Source organism: Aythya ferina (genome assembly GCF_964211825.1).
Source record: "Aythya ferina genome assembly, chromosome: 2".
In the NCBI taxonomy this organism is placed as follows: domain Eukaryota; kingdom Metazoa; phylum Chordata; class Aves; order Anseriformes; family Anatidae; genus Aythya; species Aythya ferina.
The window spans coordinates 161158898-161174549 of NC_140297.1; the positions used below are offsets into that span (position 1 = coordinate 161158898).

A 15652-nucleotide genomic window follows, 5' to 3' on the forward strand; every position below is an offset into this window, starting at 1 on the left:
TAACCAACAGTTCTTCTTTTCTCTTGCAGACTACAAAACTTGCCGTTTGCTTTGACGAATCTTAACCTGAAAGCCCTGTGGCTGGCAGAAAATCAGTCCCAGCCCATGCTGAAATTCCAAACAGAGGATGATGAAAAGACAGGAGAAAAAGTTCTCACTTGTTACCTGCTTCCCCAGCAGCCTTCTCCTAGCCTAGGTAAGAGACTACATTATGAATGCTGTCCGCAGTACTGTGTACTGCAGAGAGTGATGTAGGGAAGCGAATGTGAACCTTATCTGCTTGGCTGGACTGTTCTTGGTTACTGTGGTAGCTGTAGTGCACCTAAGCTCCTGACTGGCTGCTGTTGATTTCCAAGGCAGATTGTTAAAACTGAAAAATTGCTTCTCTACCATGTGGTGAAAAAGCTGCAGCCTAGTCTTCAAATCTTCTGCTTATATTTACTGACTGAGGAGTTTGTAGTCTGTAAGGTTTGCTTCCTGTCATGTTGATGTTTTTGTGTTAGTACTTCTGATTTGTGCCTTATTCCTACCTTTTTTTGTTAGTTCTCGGGTAAGATACGCTAGAGCTGAAACCTTCAGTACCTTTTGTAGAGGCTGCCATGGATCTGGTAGGAGACATACAAGAGGTGACAACATCTGTAGGCTAGATCCTATGTTTTCAAAGCCTCTGCAGCTTGATGCCGTGGGCAGATGAGACAAAAGTGCCCTAATGAGTTGAGAACTGTCTTTCATCCAAGACCACATCCCTGAATATTCAGAAAGTAGCTCCCAGTCTGTTATTTTTCTTCCCAGAGAATCTTCTGCAGAACAGTGTGGATGAGAGCTGGACAGACACCAATTTAAACAGAGTCAGTGTGATTCAGTTTTTGGATGAACCCAAAGTGGATGATGAGGAGGAGTCTGGAGCTGAAAGACGGGTAAGGAGTTTTCTGGTGGCTTGCTGTCTTCCTGTGGAAGCATGGGCACAATCCACAGTTTTTTACGTAGGACAAGAAGCAATTATGGTGTTCCCATCTCACAGCTCCTATGGTATTGCTGTAGGTTTGTACTAAATTTTTGCAGTAATGGGGGCATTATGTGTCCTGAAAAGAAAAAAGGTATATAAGAGATTTATTTCCTTGAGAGCATTTATGCAGACTTACAGTTTGGTGGCTGTCCCATGAGAGCTGAGTAATGACTACTAACCTGCCTGCAGATCAATAAGGTAGTCTAGAGATCTGAGCAGTCACAGCAGTGTCAGGACTGGATTTTAGTTGGTGCCCTTCTCAGGGAAAAGCTGTACACCCAGAATTGTGCTAGGCAATCTTCTAGCCTGAAACCAGAGATAAGCCTGTGCTGTTGACTGTAGTGCTACTACAGTAGCTAAACGTTATAATTGTAGACAGGCAGCTTCAAAAAATATAGCAGATCATTTTGCTTTAATTGCAGGTGCAAAGGGGAGGATAGAAGTTTCACTGTTCAGCAGGTATTCTATTGGTTTAAATCTCCTGCTGAACTTACTCCTTTTTATCTTGTGGAGAGGCATTATCTAGAGATCTGAATCCTTCTAATGAAATGTAAACAATGTATCTGTCCTTCCAGCATGGAGATAATTATCCTGCTGGTGTTTGGAGGTTTAATGGTTAAGGTTTGGGTGTTTTTATTTTTTTCTTCTTTCCTTTAACATTCTTGTTAATTTTATGATACTGTTTTTCTTGACTTTTAGCTTGGATGGACCTAGCTAAGCATCACAAGTTCTGCTGACACACAAGCTTGTCAGGCATATTAAGAAGCACCAAGCAGACTAAGATGAAAATCTACCTGTGTGTTGACTGATTGGCATTTACTAAGACAAACACGATTAAAAACGTCCCAGCTTTATAATTTCTTCCAGACCCTGTGTCAGATGGAAAGGAGGTTAATGTCTGTGAAATGGATCTGATAAGTGTCATCTTCCATTTCTCTCCTCTTCCCAGCTGCATGCTGTAATAGCAGAGATTCTGTGACATTTAGTTCGTGTCCAGGTGGGGCTCTAGTGGTCTGATCAAACATGTCATTTGAACTGATTCAATCTTGAAGCGTGACACATATTCCTCTGACTGTTAAATCTCATGCTCTGCATGCATGCTTTTTCTTTGGTAGGGCCTACAGCGCAGAGCAACCCCTCATCCCAGTGAGCTGAAGGTTATGAAGAAAGTGATTGAAGTTCGGCGCAATGAGGTACACGCTGCAAAACCTGGCACAGACCTGAATTCACCTAAGTCAGAAGTGAGTGCTGTTCACTAAGAAATGGATAACCATACAGAACGTGTAGCAGATGTGGGGAACGGGAAGGTAGTGTTTGTAAGCTGGGCAGAAAGAACTTAACTTTTGGGAAATGTGGGAATGGACTGAGCATGGATTGTCTGCATTTCATGAATTAGAACCTACCTTGTGGTGTCTACTGGGGCCACAAAAGTGCAAAGTGCAGCAAGGATACAGAAAAGGCCATAGCGGGGATTGTGTGCCTCACTGCCACTTCTGTCACAAAACAGGGAAAGAAAAAGAAAGCTCTGATATACTGAATAAATATTGATGGGAATAGAGTACTGGGGGGTGTTGCCTTGCTGCCCAGGTGTGATACTGACAATAAATGCCCATGTAGATGGTGAAACAAGGGTAGAGCTAGGAAGGTAACGGGCAACTTGAAAAAGCTGGTTCTTTTGGCAGTGGACCATACCCCACCCTGCACCAATCAGATTATACTGATCCGTTTCCTACTTTGGTTTCCGTCTTGATTTTTGTATTCTATCATCTTCTCAGGAGAAGAGACTGAGTGCCACATCAAATCGCAGTGAGGACTCCCACCTTTCTAACAGTACCGCCTCTGCTGACTTCAGGGGAGAGGAGCAGGGAGAGGAGGGACAAAGGAGCTGGCCAAATGGGCAGCTGTCTGAGATGCAGGAGCCGGAGAAGGTGGTAAAGCCAAAAGCTGAAGAGGAGCATAAAGAAGCAGCTGTCCAAGAGGAGGAAGATGTAGAAGTGGAATACAATGAGGTAGGAATCTAGGAACTGCATCAGGATCATGTTAAAAAGTGGAAGGATTCGAAAGTCTCGGAGAAAATGATAAATGGATTTACAGAGTGTGGTTTGGGCATTGCTGGAGGCAAGTAAAGGCCCTGGAAACTAACTGTAAGTAGAGATTCAGGGAGCCTGAGGGAGCAGGGTCCATCAAAGACTAGGAAAGATAGCATGGGAATGAGGCAGGGACTGTGCAAAAATCAGGGTTGCAGGTCTGAGTGCCCTCAGTCCATGAAGCTGACAGATGTGTATAGGTCAAGGAGTTGATACAGGGGTGAGGGCGAAAACAGGTAAGGGGAAATTTGAGTATGTGTTCCTGCATCTTCTGTATCATTAAAGCAAAAATGCTGGCTTTGCCTGTGTTGGTAGTAGAGGGACAGCAGATTTATGTGCTACCTGCAGCTATAGCTGTTATCTGAGGCTCACAGCCTTTCTGGGGCTTTGCCATTGCAGCCTACTGTACACTTTGCTGAGGACACACTAATAAGGAGTGAAGATGAGGATGAAGACGAAGAACGACCATTCCCAGTGGAGAAACAGAGGCTTATCCGCAAGGACACACCCCATTATAAGAAACACTTTAAGATAACTAAGCTGCCCAAGCCAGAGGCAGTGGTGGCACTGCTACAGGGGCTGAACAGTGATGGAGTCCCAAAAGAGGAAGAGGAGCTGGGAAGCCGCAATAATAATGCAGAGCCTGAGGATCAAGAGGAAGCATGGGATGAGGATGATAGAAAAAATGGAGCTTTATCTGCTCAGCCATCGGTGAAGGTAAGGTCTTGAGGGGAGGGGGAAAGATCAGAGGGGTGCCAGACCACCCTTCTGCTGCTTTGAACTACCAGCCAGGTTGACGCAGTACCAATGAAAACGTTCTCAAGAGGCTCCAGCACTTCAGGAGAAACATGCTGAGGGCAGGAGAACTGAAGTTCTTGCTGGGGCTTATACGATTGTCCAATTGTATAAGCTGTGCCATGTTGCTTATGTCTGACTTCTCTTGCTATGTCCAAATGCTTGCACGCTCCCCTTATGTGCGATGTTGTTATCTGTGCTACAAGAACAGTTCTTCTGTCCCATCACTGACGAATTTTTTCATTCCTGTCAAAAAATGACCTTCTTGCTTGCTGGTTGTTGCACCTCGTTTGCTACAGGATGAGCCGTGTTCCTGGATGGATCTAATCTCAGGCTTATGTTCAGACTGCTTACAGTTGCTTTTCTGCCGCAGTTCAGGTCCTGAAGAGGAGTGGTAGTGAGAGCATCTAGGAGCATGCCATTCTCATTGGTTCTACCCAGTGCCTGCCCCAGCACAGGTGCAGTCTGATGAAGGGTGTATAGGGACTTGAGGGAGCCTGTGCTATGGAGTTCTGCCATTGCCATGGGGCCACAATGAGCCTTTCTGGTCATGGTTGGGGCTGACGAGTTAGGTGAATCACCATGTTTCATCAGGGACATCCAGATTCTTGCTTGAGGAAGATGCTCACAAAAGAATAAGAATATACTTATGAGGGACATTGCCTGATGTCAGACCAGTTCCTACTAAAATTGGTGATGAAATTGATGGTTTTGTGAGGTGTACTTACCAGGCAGGGATTAGGATGCAGCTGAATCTACATTATATAGAGTATGACACCAGCAAATCTTATGGGAGAGATGTAGGTCTCTGAACTGGTGTAATATGCTGGAGTAAAACCTATTCTTGCTGTTACTGCACACACTCCAGACTACTGGGATCTTTTCAACCCCACGCTGGAGTTCAGATTGCACAGGGAAAGTTCTCGCACTCAAGTTTCCATTGGAGCCTTTCCTTCAGTGGATGCTTGCCTTGATGTATCTGAGCTGATAGTTGATTCCTAGGGATGAGATATGCAGTTTCCTTACCATTTGCAAAGTTCTTCAGAGTGAAAATGCATTGTTGCTGCTGCTTGTAAAAGTGTGTGAAGCCATCCTAAGTCCCCTGTATCTAAGACCTGCCGTGCATGTGAAATGCCCTGACCCAAAAGGCTCATTTATTTTAGTCTGGGACTCAAAGCCAAGGACACACTGACCCACTGGCAAAACCCATGAAGACTACATAGGTGTTGAGACCATGGGTTTGGTATTGCTGTTAAAGTTGTCCTTAGTAGAGGCTAAACCTTCAGCCTGGAAATTACAATTCTCCTTTTCTTGGGGCTGGGTTGAATACTTGCTCCATGAAGGCAGGTTTATTAGCTTGCCTCCTTAGCTGTCTTCCAGAAGTAGGAATGTGGGGGAGCAATGTCCCCACAGAGTTTCAAGTGAGGAATGTGGTATACCTGCATTAAGTAAGAAGGTAGGACAAGGTGTGCAGGAGGCTGTCCTTAAATTGGAGTTGCTTGTTTTTGTTTTTTTTTTTTTTGTTGTTGTTGTTTGTTTTGTTTTGTTTTGTTTTGTTTTGTTTTGTTTTTCTTCTCCCAAAGACATTTGGGTTTCAATAGAAATTCTAAGATTTCCTGTATTTGGGAGCAGGATGACTGAGCATCTGACACTTCCACCGGATGCATTTCCCTTCACAGGAGGGACCAGTGAAGTTTGATTTGGGATAGCTTCATTCCTGTGCGGCAGCTAGGTGGCACCAGAGGGCCCTTTGCAGTTCTCTTCTGTGTTGATTAATCCTTCCTCCTTCACTGAAAGACTCGGTACAGAGTGGGTAAAACCAGCTAATGGTGTTTAGCTTGTGAGCTTGATGGTCACAGCCTCAGTGTGTCAACACAGACAAAATATGGCCTTTAAGATGTGGTTTCCAGTTAGCTAGGCCAAAGAATGCTGACACTCTGCATGTTGTGAGCCATGGTCGCAGCCCTGTCGCAGGTACTTGCTGGTAGGTGGTAATCAGCAGTGGTATGAGTGGGGTCTGCTCTGGTGCTGTGTGGCCAGACCTATCAGAGTGGTGTGCGTTTGTGTGTTGGGTGGTGGTGGTAGTGGTGGTGGGTTTGGTTTATGCTCCACTAATCCGCATGCCTCTTTGCTGGTTCCTGTCCTAACAGGGGGTGTCGTTTGATCAAGCCAATAATCTGCTGATTGAACCTGCTCGCATTGAGGAGGAAGAGGTCTGTACCACTCCTACTGTTCTCTCTCTGCCAAAAATCATTCAATCTGCTTGATTTGCTTCCCAGGCTCACCCATTGTTGTAGGGGAAACTGATCTATCTGGGTCAAGTGGCTTCTGGACCTGACTGATTGTAAAAACACAATGATTGTTTCCTCCCCTGCTTTCACCTCCTTTCCCTACTTTCCATACCTGAGGTGAGAATGGCTGCTGCAGATCAGGAATGAGATGGAAGAAATGTGAAAAACCAAAGGGGGCACAGGTGGAAAGTTCCTATTTGCTGTGCACTGAGGAAAAAGAAGGTGGAAGAAAATAAATACATACATTCAGGAGTGGTGGTAACTCAGGAGTAGAAGCCTCAAGAATCTGCTGAATGCTGTGTATGGCTCTTTGGGGTAGGGAGGATAATCAACCTCAGGACACTGCAAATGCATGAGAAAGGTGAACTGGAGCTAATGATTCTTGCATCTCATGCAGCCCCTCGGGCAGTCTTTACATGCAGCACTTTGGGATATCAGAAAGGAGCAGGTGGCGCTAGGGGGGCTGTAAGGTCCCAGTCATATGTATGGTGTTCTGCACCAAAGCTTAAGTTTTCAGTAGGCTTGCCTTATCCTTTGTGTTAGTGGGCTTTCTGCAGGTAGTGTTTCCAGAGAACTATCGGAGGCAGAGTGCTACTGCCCATGGTAAGAGGCAGAAACTGTTGTCAGTACTGTTTGCATGAAAGATACTTTCCTTGGAACAGTACATTAGTACCCATGTATTACTTGTGAGTGCTGGCCTATTTGTCTCTGTGAACTTGCCTCTGTGCTCCTTCCTCAGGGGTGAAATGGAGGCTTTTCTTTCTTGGTTTTGGAGTAAGACTTTCTGGGAAGGAGGTGGCACATACTTCCATCGAAATGTGATCTGGCTTATACATGGTGTGTTGGTGTGCCCTGAAGGTCTTTCAATCTCCTTATTTGTAGATCTTTTGAAAACACATTCACACTTCTTGCATTTCTCTTTGTATGACTCTACTGTCATCAGTAAAGAGACAAAAAACTCACTACAAGTGCTTCCTGGTCCCTCGGTTAGCAACACACTGCTCTTGGTCATCCTTTCTAGCTGCTGGACCTCAAATTTCATATGCCGAATCTTCTTGCTCCTCAAGGCGCAGTAGCCCAATAAGCCTCAGCTTTGTGTTGGACACAGGCTGCCTGCCTCTTCCTTTTGTCCTGCCCATGTTCCACCTACATCTGATAAAAGTGCCTGGAACAACTTGGAGTCAACTGGGGAGGGCAGCTGGTTAGATGCCCCAAGTTGCTCTGATGTCCCTGTAGTATCGTTTCCTTCTTTACACAGATCTGTTGCCTCACTGTAAAAGACTAGTGTGGTAGTGCCATGTAGGATGTGAGATGGTATTGCAGCTCCCAAGGACAAACATTTTGGAGATCCACAAGATGGGTGGAGGTGATGGCAAAGTCACCCCAGAGCAGAACAGCTTTGGCAAGCAGTTGATTGTTCTACAGCTCACGGGGAGCAGTCAGCTCAGTGGATAGTTGCTGACCTCTCCAGTCAGCGATAATCTGTCATTTTAGAGGGGTCATGCTGAGCACAAATTAGGACAGCAGCCGGTATGGAAGAGTTAGTCTCCAAAAGCATCAGTGAAAGCAAACTATGGGACTCAAGCTGACAGTTCTGTGAGAGCTGGATTTGTGCACTGTTCTGGTGGGACACCTCCATCATGCTCAGAGGGGTTCCCCTTGCCATCTTTTCCTAGAACATCAATTGTGAGAAGCATGTACCTCTCAATGAGTAGGGCAACAGGAGAAATATTTAGGACCTGAAAGACTACATAGTGTCTGAGTAGAGAATCAGCTTGGGAGGTGACTGATACCAGAAATACAATCTACCTACTGTTTCCAGGGATGAATTCATATACTTGAGAAGAATCTGTTATAGCTAAACCAGTCTGTTACAGCTAAACCAGTCTGTTATAGCTAAACCAATGGGCTATTTCCCTGAGCAAGGCCATTGCAGAGTGGAATCCCGCGTGTCTCTTGTTCAGCACAGAGTAAGTTCATGATGTTGCTATCACATTCCATGTATAATTTTATGCAGCTCTTAGAGAGAGGAAACTAGTGATGTTGTTTCAGGATTATGGTTAAGACTTAAAGAACACAAAGAGTGGCCTCCCTAGAGTAGAGCTGGAGACATCTGCATGACTTCAGTCAGCACTGTAACACAGTAGGGAGCCTAGCGCTGTGCATGCAGCTGGTACTTCCAGAGTTCCTTTGCCTATTAGGGTAAGTGGTACTCTATTGCAGGGGAAGAAATAACTTCGTAAAAGCATAGGACTTATTGATATCTGGATTCTAGTTCCCAATGTTTTGTCATAGTCTACATCTGTACTATAGAAAACGGCTGTATCTGGGTTGTAAAGGAGGCTTCTGGAAGAGAAAAATAGTATATCATGCTCCTATTTGAAGGCATGAGTTTGCACTTTAAATCTGCTTAGTTTCAGAGAATTTTCGAAGAAATAGTCCAGAAAGAACTGCTGTGCAAATTGAAGATGAGAACAATGCAAAGGAGGTCCCAAGTTCTGCTTAAGTGAGCAATGCTGCTTTGTCTGCAGTAATGGCTGGTGTCATCCTGTGTTTGCCCAGTGTTAACTTGTCTTTTACAGAGCACCTGAAAATATGAGTCATGAAGTGCCCTGCTTGTGCTGATTGAAGAGCTTTATACATTCTTGCTTCTTCTGACATGACATTCTCACAGCTGTACAAGATTGTAGAGAGGATATTTTGGTAATTTCCATCCCTATGAAAAAGCTAGGCTGATGTTAGAGGTTGAAGGTTCTTGAGTTCCTTGTTGGACGGTGGAAAAGATACTGTCAGCTTCCTCTGCCAGATCTTGTCGCTCTGGAGTTAGAAGCAGTCACATCTTCTTGTTAAAGCAGTCTTATCCTGTGGAAATTGCTCAGAAATGTTACCATTTGTGTTTGAATGCAGCCTTCATGCTTGGCACTACAGTTCTTTGCCAGAGGCAGACTGTGACAACACAGCGTGGTCCTGAAGCATCCAGTGTTAAGTGGGGTTTAACTTCGAAAAGGTCAGCCCACTTAGTTTATAGCATTGGGATGCCCTGATGCTGCTGCAGCACTGCATTGATTACTTGGATCCCTGCACCTTGGTGTTTTATTGTTGACTTGGTGAAACTACACTATTTATCAGGATATTGTCACGCTTTGAATTCTTATGTAGCAAATCTGATTTTCCCACGGTGTGATCTATGTATTTTAAACCCTGAAAAGATTAAGAAACCTCTTTTGTATAATGCAAGAAAAATATGTAATTTGCTCATCTGATTTGAGTAGGACATACTTTGAGGGAGCAGAGTGCCCTCAAAGTTACGAAAAGACACAACACTACTTTCTGTACTTGTTTTTTAAAATGTTTTATCATCCCACTGAGCAAGGAAAATGTGATGTAATCTCTGTTCAAATTTTTTTTGGCTTTTGATTTCTTGCAGTACATTTTTTTAACCTTTTCCTAGTGAGATGAAAGGTCCCTCAGTATTCTTTCTTATGCTATCGCCCTATAACAGTTTGGATGTAGAGACTGTAATCTTCCCTTCCTAGATGTACTATTTTTCATTCAGGTCTATTAAGTCAGTTTGAATATGATTCACCTACAAAATGAGAGATTACTTGTCTGACTGCAGTTCATTCATCATAATATATCACTGTCAAGTGCAAATCTTATTTCCTATGGAGATTCTTGAGGACTGAGTAGTAAACTGTAGAATGATTTCTCGCTCATGTGAGGAGCTACCTGCAGTTTCCTTTTCACTCATTTAGTTCCTTTCTCAAAAAAAAAAAAAAAAAAAAAAAAAAAGCAATAGAGAAGTGGGTTTTAACAGAGAGAGAAAAGACACCTATTTAAACAAAACACTACACTGCAAATCTGATCCTCCCTTTTGAAACAAGAAAACAGGATGTATACAACAGATACAGGTCATGTTGCTTAGGACCAGCATTATATAAAAAAAAATAAATAGGAATTTCAAAAATGCCTCTAGAAATAAATGGGACATTTGCAAGCCTTTAAAAGTTGTTCCCTACTGGAAAAATGAATTGCATTTTCTGACTGTGTCAATAGCAGAAGAGAGAACTTGTTGAATAGTGTTGAGACCTTGAAATGAAGAATGTTATCTCCAGCTTAGATCCAGGAACTGAAATGAGAAAAAAATGATGCTAGGTTGACATTTCTGCAAGTTACACTTTAACCAAAAACAACCTATATTCAATCCAGAATCAATTAGCTGAATTTAAGGCTGACATAGATTAGGAAGAAATCCTGAAGTGAAGTCTCCTACCATCACTCACTAGCAGCAGAATCACAGAATGGGTGAGGTTGGAAGGGACCTCTGGAGGTCATCTGGTCCATTCCCCAATTAATCAGGGCCACCTAGAGCAGGTTGCCCAGGACCGTGTCCGGGTGGGTTTTGAAGATCTCCATGGGGTGAGCCTGTCCGGGCAGCTCTGTGACCCGCACAACAAGATGTTTCTTGACAATCAGGGGGAATCTCTTGTGGTCCAGTTTGTGCCCATTGTCTCTTGTGCAGGCCACCAGGCACAGCTGACGAGAGCATGGCTCCATCTTCTTTGCACCCTCCCTTCAGGTGTTTCTAGACATTGGTAAGATTCCTCTGAGCCTCCTCTTCTCCAGGCTCAGCAGTCTCAGCTCTCTCAGGCTCTCCTCACAGGAGAGGTGCTGCTTCCTCACGTTTGTAGGCCTTTGCTGTAGACCTTTGCTCTCCGATATGCCCATTTCTCTCTTGTACTGGGAAGCCCCAAACTGGAGCCAGCCCTCCAGATGTGGCCTCAGCAGTGCTGTGCAGAGGGGCAGGATCACCTTCCTTGACCTGCTGGCAATGCTTTGCGCAATGCAGGCAAGGATACCCTTAGTCTCTTAGTGACAAGGGCACACTGCTGGCTCCAGGGTCTTTTCTGCCAAGCTGCTTTCCAGGCTGGTGGCCCCCAACATGCCCTGTACCCGGAGCTCTTCCTCCCCAAGTGCTGAATTTGCACTTTTTGTTCAACTCCATGAGGTTCCTATCAGACCCTTTCTTCAGCCTGTCGAGGTCGGGACAGCAGCAGGACCCGCTGGTGTGTCCACCACTCCTCCCAGCTTAGTGGTGTCTGCAAACTTGCTGAGGGTATACTGTGCCACATCATTTAGATCACTGAGTTTGTACTGTGTATCACAACTCAGGCAAACATTTTATTTAATATAGATGGTGTTTTCTACTTTCCCAATGCATGCATGCACGCTCAGGTTTCTTCTACTGGGAGGCTGTTCCAGATTTCTACTTGAATGACTGGAAAACTTGATTGCGAACTAAACTTGCATTTGTTTATTCATTGTTTTCATTATTTTTTTTCCTGAAAAATCTTTTCTACTGTCTGACCCTTTGTCCTTTGTGCATTTTTATGAGTGTCAGTCACAAGTCCTTCGAGCCTTCATTTTGCTGATTAAAAAAAGATTCTTTAAGTCTTCTATGATTTATTCTTTATATCTTGTCTTTCTCACTACCCTTTCGTGCACCCATTCTACTTGAACTCAAACTTGTTGACTGTTGTTAAGATGACAGAGTTTATTCAGTCTTCAGTTCACTATATTCCATAGTTTTTCTTCTACTTATGGTGTGGCAGATTCTGTTTATGAATAGGAATTCTCTTTAGCTACGTTGTTTTTATTCCTCCATTTAGTGTCAAGGATCTCAGGTTTTGTCAGGTTTAGTGCAAGAATTTTCCTTCTATCTCATTGTCACTTTAGACAAACACTTTTCTAGTGTGCTGTTCTTAGCAGCACAGAATGGAAATGAAGCAATTCTTAGTGTGAGGCTAGCCAATGAAACAAATTTTAGAAAAATTTCATAAATTTCCCAGAATTCTGTCATTTAATTACATACTGCCATTTTAATTCTATATTCCTAAAATGGACCCTTAAAACAATAAGAAATTTCTGGGCTGCAAAGGAGTTGGAATGTGAAAAAATTTAGTCAGAATTATAAAAAATGAACGACTATACCAATGATTTTAACACAAAAGAGCATCAATAAGAATAGGAATAAAAATCCGTTACTGCTAAAGAGAGGAAAAAATATAAAAATTCAGTATTACTCATTCTAGCTCAATCTGCAGTATTTCCATGTCTAGGTTTTTCTTCTAGTTCTGGGAATGGTTCAGTGCTCTGTATCTTTCTACTTGGGTTGGGGCAATGCCAGATGAATACACACTGGGAGAAGAACTCACTGAGAACAGCCCTGTGGAGAAGGACTTGGGGGTTCTGGTGCATGAAAGGCTCAACATCAGCTAGCAGTGCGTGCTTGCAGCCCAGAAGGTCAGCTGTGTCCTGAGCTCCATTAAAAGAGGCATGACCAGCAGGGGACAGAGGTGATTCTCCCCCTCTGCTCTGCCCTCATCAAGCCCCACCTGGAGCACTGCATCCAGTTTTGGGGCTCCCAGCACAAGAAAGCGAGTTCAGAGGAAGGCAACAAAGATGATCAGAGGGCTGGAGCACCTCTCCTATGAAGAAAGGCTGAGAGAGCAGGGGCTGTTAAGCCTGGAGAAGAGAAGGCTCCAGGGACACCTCCTTGCAGCCTTTCAGTAATTAAAGGGGTCTTATAAAAAAGATGGAGAAGGACTCTTTGCTCAGGTAGATGATGATAGGACAAGGGGGAACGATCTTAAACTAAAAGAGGATAGATTTAGACTAGACATTAGGAGGAAATTCTTCACTTGCCCCATCCCTGGAGGTGTTCAAGGCCAGACCGGATGGGGCCTTGGCCAACCTGATCACCTGAGTTGGTGACTTCCCTGCCTTCCCTGATCCTTAAGGTCCCTTCCAACCCAAGCCATTCTATGCTTCTGTATTTGACAGGGAATCAGTTGCCATTCTGTGATTTTTATCTTTGTCCAATACTGATTTTGTTTATCTATGCAGTTGAGTGTTTTCATTTCCAGAAGGACTCTGTCCTGTTGCGTACCATGGTTTAGCCAGTCCAGTTCTTTCAGGAACCTCTCTTTTGCTGTTGATGTTTCCATGGCTGTAGGAAGCCTGTGTGCCTATTGTGATGAGGAGGAAGGACTAGCTCCTTAAATCCCTATTTCTGGAATTAACGGAGGAACTAACTATATCTATATGAACCCAGAGGTTTTTATGGTTCAAAAGTCATCATCAAGAGGTATATTTAATATATTGCATTCTTTCCGTCATACTCACTTAATGTCATGTCATCCATTGTCTTGGAGCCTCTTTGGAGAAGGGGGTCTGTAGGAGTACGCCTGAGCATTTAGCATTGCAGGTCACCTGTCCTGTGTCAGCTCTTCATACTACTGTCAGTCATTAGTACGCTGCCATCTCTGCCTTGCCAGGTATCCATTCCCCTTGTAACTAACAAAACATTATAAAGGAGGAATAAGCAAAATCAGAGCTAGAAAATCTTCAGATCATCTCTTCTGCCAGGGCAGGATCTTTCCTTTGTGTTCCTTTTTCCATTGTTCATTTTTAATTTAGTTCTCAACATCTCATGCAGTGATGTCTTACCTTCCATTTGCTCACTGATATTTTCAGCCTGTCCCTATGTCCTCATGAGTTACTGCTTACTGAAGCCGCACAGATTTAGCTCTTCTAATCTTTCCTGGTGAGTCAGTGCCTCTGGCTCCTGAACTGTTATGTGTCTCTTCTGTAACTACCTTCTATTTTGCTGGGATGTTCCTGGAAACAGACACAGGGTTGAATGTGATATCTGTAAAGACACCTCTGTTGGTGGATATGCCGGTCTTTATTTGGGAACTACGAAGTGCAGTTTTTAGTGAGGCATTGTGATTCTTTCAGTGGTATTTTCCCAGGTCCTTGTAATGTGTTATTAAGGATTTCTGAACTGTTTATACCATTGTACTAGATACAGTGGAGCTGCTGTCCATGAATTTGTCTCATCTCTCCAGTCCCATTGATACACTTTTATTCTATAGTATTCACTGGCAGTAAATTGTGCAATTCAATTGTACTTTGCATTGCAAAGGTTTTATTTTAAGGGTGCTGCTGAAAATTAATTGGGAATCCAATGGCAGTCTGGTCTGGTGGAAGGTGTCCCAGTCCATGGCAGAGGGGTTGGAATTGGATGATCTCTTTAAGGTCCCTTCCAACCCAAGCCATTCTGTGATTCCGTGACCCCTGATTTGTTGCTACAAGCATGGAATAATCTTTTCCTATGAAGTCATTAATGTCATGAAAAAGATTTAAAAAAATAAATTATTTCCCATCCTCTCCCATACTGGAAGGATGCTATGCTCCTGTCAAACAGAACAATTAGCATTTTTTTCTGTCAGGAATTCAAAATAACATCAGGCCTGATAAAGATCTCTGCAGAACCCTACTTCATAGTTCTTCTTTATTTCAGTTAGTTCTTAGTTTGTATAATGTAAAACTAAACCCAGCATCCTATGATGTCAGTGTGAATGCCTTGTGATAAGAAATTTCATGTTTTACAAAAGCCTGCTTATTAGATTTATACTGTTAATCTGTCAGCCAAGTTTAGAGTCTTGTCAAGAAATGGAATAATGGTGTAGGTTTTTTTTGCTTATTTGAAAGACCTAATTTTCATAATATTCAACTGCTTGTTATGAATGCTATTTCTGTCTGCTCAGTAAGGGACATGCATACTAGTTCTTCTGTTTCTTTTCTGGAAATGGTGCTAGGATGACTGACTGGTAGGTATCATCTTGTAATATCTTAATTTAACAGCACAACGTAAATGCTATTTCAGGGTATCAAGTTTCCAGGATTTTATAAGTACTCTATAAGTATATTGGAGACCTTGGTCAATTGTTAGGACTCTTAGGTACAGGTTATCTAGTTCTTCTAATTTTTTAAGTGATTATTCGTTTTGATTATATTTAATGGATTCTTGAGCTCGTGTTGGAGTGAAATGTGATTTATGTGATATGTATGCGTTATCTTATTTCTATCTAAATACAGATCAGAAGTATTTATTGAATATTTGCCTTTTCCAAGTCACTGTTGACAACCCAGTCTCATCTAAAGTTTCAAGTGGAGTAAATCCAGGGATCAGACACTGCCTCTGAACGTATAGCATGCTATAAAAAGATGTCTATGCATGCAGAAACTTGCTGCCTTCTGGAAATAAAGCCCTTAAACCCTCACTCCTTTGGGCATGTCTGGAGGAACAGCTTGGTCTTTCAACAGGCTCTGAAGAGCAGCAGTTCCATACTTGGTCTGCTGAACCCTGTAAATGTCTAGATTTCTCCCTCTGTATCTGCTGTGCCCCTGCCAATAACAAGTTGCAAAAATCCTTAGTTGGCAGTTTGTAGGACACAGCACTAAATACTGTTCCAAGTCTGTTGGGCAATATTCAGATATCCCTGTCTGCTAGAGAGCAATGCTTCTAGTTTCTCTAGAAAGGTATACATTTACTCAATGCAATTTGGAATATCTCAGAGGATCAAGAGAATCTGTTAAAAGATTGCTATATCAAAAATCTATGAAAA

The 15652-nt window shown here is 43.1% G+C and overlaps 1 protein-coding gene across 37 annotated transcripts in view; it reads left to right on the forward strand.

The window, feature by feature from the left end:
- The window catches only part of SCRIB (scribble planar cell polarity protein), a 117123-nt gene that overhangs the window by 33086 nt on the left and 68385 nt on the right, over window positions 1-15652 (forward strand). For 35 of the 37 annotated variants that reach the window (XM_084509154.1, XM_084509165.1, XM_084509185.1 and 32 more), the window contains exons 11-16: window positions 30-196; window positions 793-917; window positions 2122-2247; window positions 2782-3015; window positions 3493-3810; window positions 6039-6101. In XM_084509154.1, coding sequence (XP_084365280.1) covers window positions 30-196; window positions 793-917; window positions 2122-2247; window positions 2782-3015; window positions 3493-3810; window positions 6039-6101 — 1033 coding nt within the window. The remainder of the gene's footprint in view (window positions 1-29; window positions 197-792; window positions 918-2121; window positions 2248-2781; window positions 3016-3492; window positions 3811-6038; window positions 6102-15652) is intronic. The other 2 variants (XM_084509176.1, XM_084509189.1) reach the window with 2 other exon arrangements.